Source organism: Euprymna scolopes, chromosome 15, assembly GCF_053919585.1.
Source record: "Euprymna scolopes isolate OS-2025 chromosome 15, ASM5391958v1, whole genome shotgun sequence".
In the NCBI taxonomy this organism is placed as follows: domain Eukaryota; kingdom Metazoa; phylum Mollusca; class Cephalopoda; order Sepiida; family Sepiolidae; genus Euprymna; species Euprymna scolopes.
This window is the reverse complement of record NC_136496.1, coordinates 119,630,462-119,635,461: the sequence shown is the minus strand read 5'-3', so window position 1 is coordinate 119,635,461 and position 5,000 is coordinate 119,630,462. Positions and strand designations below refer to the sequence as shown.

General features: G+C 39.0%; 1 protein-coding gene across 1 annotated transcript in view; it reads right to left on the bottom strand.

Annotated features, from left to right (window-relative positions):
- LOC145294095 (tetraspanin-11-like) overlaps positions 1-5,000 on the bottom strand; it is a 661,286-nt gene that overhangs the window by 99,585 nt on the left and 556,701 nt on the right. The window contains exon 6 of the mRNA XM_080141162.1: positions 3,534-3,627. Within this exon, the coding sequence (XP_079997288.1) occupies positions 3,534-3,627 (94 nt within the window). The remainder of the gene's footprint in view (positions 1-3,533; positions 3,628-5,000) is intronic.

Genomic DNA, 5,000 nt, shown 5'->3' with positions numbered 1-5,000 from the left:
GTCTAGAAAGAATTCTCCTTTACTGACAACAGAACAAATCAGTTGTAGTATTAGAATAGTATACTATTAGCCTAATCTGGAACCAAACCGAACCGAAGTGGCACTAACCCTAACTTGGTTGAACCGGCTTCCTTCGAAGGAGGAAGTTTCATGGGAATATGAAATTCACAAGCAGTGTCCAGTTAGATATCCCCATCAGGAGAGATGTCGACGATAGGCGTTTTGCAGCTCTTGTAGGGAAATGTCAACGTACATACAGCGCCTGGTATTCCTAAATGGTCACCAACTTGGTACTGATCATGCTCAATGTTGCTTAACTTCGATCGTCTAACGAGAACCATGTGTCAACGTGATTATGCAGTACATAGCTTAGTCAATTTATTTTAAGTCAATCGGCGAGTAGTATTCGTTAGATGAGGCAGGATGAAGAAGCTTCTCATACTGCCAACAAGATTGGGGTTGAAGAACAAATTAGAGTTAGATTAGAATTTAGAGTGCTTCTTCGCTATTAGAGCGACATTTGAAATTCGAAATATTAAATTTCAAGTAAAACCAATCGTATCTACTTAATTGTCGTATCGCAGTAATGAACATATCTAAAAATTACGAAAAACGATAAGGTAGAAATTAATTATCAAGCAAAACAATTTTCCAAGAGAATTAACGAAGATTGAGTTTTGCTAAATTGGTCCAAGATTTCAGAGAATTATTACCTCCCTTGTTATGAGTCGAACTCTCCGATTTCTTTCTTTTTTTTTTAACAAAACTCAATGTTCGCTGTCTTTGAAAACTGTTTTCATTAATAATTAATTTTCTACTATATCGTTTTTCTTTATTTTTGGATATGTTCGTTATTGCAACATAACAATAAAGTAGATACTATTGGTTTTACTTGAAATTTTATATTTCAATTTTCGAATTTCGCTCTAATAACAAAGAAGCACCTAATTTAGTAAGTTTTAGCATCAACATGACAAACAATAATTGTTTATAAAAACAATGAAAAACAAAAACAAAAGAAAGCAATTGAATGCATTTTGTTGTTTTATACGATAGAGGCACAGAGGAATAACATTATGTTTTTCATTTAATTTAAGAGCACAAATGAACTAGAATACTTGACTTCTACCTTGAAATTTTTATTCAAATTTTAAATTACGTGGCAATTGGTAGTTTAATACCTTTCTTCACATAATATTTAGGCTGCCTTACTCAACACTCAGCATTATAAGTTGAAAATTAGGGATAAATAAGTTTATCCAAGGAATACCTTCCCTTTTATATCTTTTCGTGTGTGTTGTACTGTGAGGTGGTGTTCGATCCCTACGATTTATCTGTAATTCATCTAATAAAGTAGTTATCGCTCCCCCTCCATCGCTTTCTCTCTCTCCCTCTCTCCTCCCTCCTTTCTCTCTCTCTCTCTCTCTCTCTCTATATATATATATATATATATGTATATATTGGTGGTATGAAGATGACGTATATTCTGTATTGTTGTTGTTGTTCGTCTTAGGAAAAGTCTTAGTGTTTCATCTAGAGACAGGGTACATTCTACTACATGAGCACCACCTGTAATTTAACTATAAGAGATTTTTAAATATCTTGATAGATAGACTGAGAGATAGTGCGTTTGACATATGTTTGTTGTAAATCGTCTAGATTGAAATGACCGCTGTTCATTTATCAATGAATAACGAGACACTTTGTTATAAACAAACTTGGTTTATTTAACAAACATTCATATATACACAATACGGCGGTGGAGGTGGTGGAGGCAGTGGTGGGAGAGGTGTAGGTTGCGAACGTGACAGGCAGTTTCTCGTCGTCTGTCTCTTGTTCTCTGCTCTGTCTCCGCGTCTCTGCCTTGTTTTTGTTTACCATCTGACTTCTATGGACTTTCGATCTGGTAATCCATAAACCAATTGACGTCATTGACCCATATTTTGACCAGCCCGGCGTTTGCTTTTGGTCTTACCTGCGACCGAATTACGTCATCTCCAGGTCATCCCATTCCCGGTTTGATTTTCGTCGGCTAGGATTTAAGTTCATTCGAACCTTGCTCCATACAACAGCCTGACCCATAAAACGATTTGCGTCATAGGACCAGGTCATCCAATTCCCGGGTTCCGTTTTTGTTGGCCCGGATTTTGAGTTCATTCGCACTTTGCCTCTCCATAAAACACACACACACACACACACACACACACACACACACACACACACACACACACACACACACACACACACATATATAACTGATTTATTAACGTTAATATAATAGCACGGATAGAACTGCCAATTATCAACTACATAATCGAGATGTCTAGCCGTACTGAAGAGCTGTGATACAGCGAAACAGCCTTCTATGAATGACTAATTATGCTCCTCTATTTGAGTAGAGCACTGTTGTGAAAGATCTGGCCTGTTGCTTGCTGAGTCCTATGCGAAACTCTTTGGAAATAAACAAACAAATCGAGCACTTTAAAAGTAGCGATCAAAATGTCTATATAAATAAACATTTAAAGGTATCGTTTGCTGGCGCCGATCAGCTAGATCTTGGCTTGAGGTGGGTGCTAGTCTAGCCGCTAGCCGCACTGAAGAGCTGTGATACAGCGAAACAGTCTGTCTGCATGTGACTATATATATATTATTTCATCTATTCGCATGAAATATATGAGAATTAACACTTTTTTACGGTGCTTCGTCGCCAGCAGCTCCACTGATGGATCCAAACTCACAAGGATAGTGACATCATTAGGAGGACACCGTACCATGCAATTTCGGCGCCTTATCCTCGATTATCGCACTGGCACAGCGGCGCCCCCCCCCACACTTTCAGAAATGTTTCGATTGGTCTGCTGCTGGTCCCTACCATTTACAACAGATCACTACGAATATTGCAATGTTTTCACTGCTTTGTTACCAGATGCCATTGCCGTTTAATTTGAAGTCGGACGCACTGCCCAGTTCTTCTAATCTCTATTCAGCCGTAACCACATCGAAGCTTCATTATAATATCATATATTAAGTATCGGTTTTTATTATTTACTTTTACAGTTTTTCGAGGGTATTTACGTCGCAGGGGTACAGGGCTTGTAGTTCGTCGGAGCATGCACAATTAAAATACTTGTAAAACAGGCAGAGGGTTGTAACATTTCGTCGATGGGACAGGGGCTAGAGCCTAACTGACAGTTCGGGACCTATTAGGTTGATAATAATTGTAAAGTCTACCAACTGGCGAACACAAAAAAATAAACATAAGACTTGAGCTAAAGTTTAAACGCAAAAATAAGTTATGTTTAATTTGCGCTCGTAAATTCAAAGAATTCATTTTCTTACGCGTCTCTGTCATATAAAAGAGTTTGTTATTTGTATAATAAGGAAAGTTGTGTTTTTAATATTTGAAAGCGTGATTGAATCGACAAAGAAAATCCATAACAAGGAGTGCAGTGTTAGAAATACGCATAAAACAATGATAGTAAAAAGAAAGAGTTTCAAAAGAAACGAAAACGTCGTCAAACGTGCTGCTTTACCTGAGGTCTGGTTGAAGTACCACTCGGTGTTTTTCTTGTAATAAGCCCAGGATGTTGTTGAGTTCACATCACCTTCAACACCGCAGCATTTGAACTGGAATAAATAAAAGCAAAAAGAGAAAGACAATAAGAAGAAGCGGAACACGTAGAACGAATCGACACCTTTTGATATTGCCAGTTTTAAAAAGGCGTTACCCTCCTCCGACCAAGTTCTCTCTGATTCTCTCCCCTCTGACCTTGACCACGTGGAACAGTGGAGTGGCTGGTTACTTTTAATGCAACAAAACCAAGTTTCTAACTTAACATCATCAACGTTCTGATCCCCATCTGGCACCAATTGAAATGAATGGCTCTCGTCTTGGGAAGGCTTCATGTTTTGATAAGCTTCTGGGCTTGACCTTTACTCCTGATCTTGAATGGAACACGTACATCAAATCTGTTGCTAAGGCCGCTGGAAAAATGGTGGGATCTTTCTATCGATCCAGTAGATATCTCACTGCTGATGCTATTCTCTATCTATATAAGAGCCAGATACGTCCAAGGATAGAGTACTGTTGCCACATCTGGGCAGGAGCTGCTAGAAAGGACATGTCCTGCCTTGATAGAGTTCAAAATAGATTTCGTAGCCTCGTGGGAGATGTCCTTTTCTCTTCCCTGCGACCTCTATCTCACAGAAGAGATGTTGCGAGTTTGTCTTTGCTTTATCATTATTTTCATAGCAAGTGCTCGACTGAACTTCAATCTATGGTTCCCCCCGCCAAACTTTCACAAGAAACACTCGTCTAGCTGAAAACACTATCAATGATTCCCCCCCACTCTTTATCTGTGCCTAAACCTAAACGTAGATTCCATGAACAAAGTTTCTTTCTTAGAACTGCACATCTGTGGAACTGTCTTCCGTTTTCCTGCTTTCCAGCTGACTACAATATGGTTATCTTCAAGTCCAACGTAAACAAGGTCTTGACGAGCCGTTCCACTTAAGTTAACAAATTTACCGAATTTCCATTACTAACGATTACTATATTGTCCGATTAACTACTGTACACTCTTAACCTTTATCCTCGAATGGTCTCTGAGCCTTGATAAGTGGTTATGCCTATGTAAAAAATGTAAAGTACATGCCTTTTTCAGAGTGGTAGATGCGTGGTGCAACGTGATAGAACGTGGTGCAACGTAGTAGTGCTAGATCTATGCAAACTGGAAACCGGTTTCTGGCTGGGCCATTCATTATGGGCAAATTTGGCACCAAGGGATTTAGGACCGCAATTAGAATAACAGAGCTCTGGTAAAAATACAGGAGAATTGATATCAAAATCTGTCATTCTTTGGTCGTCTCTGCATCTGCCTGGAGCAAACAAAGACGTTACAAGTGAAACTCTGCAAATCTATGGTTTGAAAGATTCAACGGTGGTTCTGCGACGTTCCTTTCTGCGTTCTAAGCCAAACCTTTCTTGACTTCGCATTTGG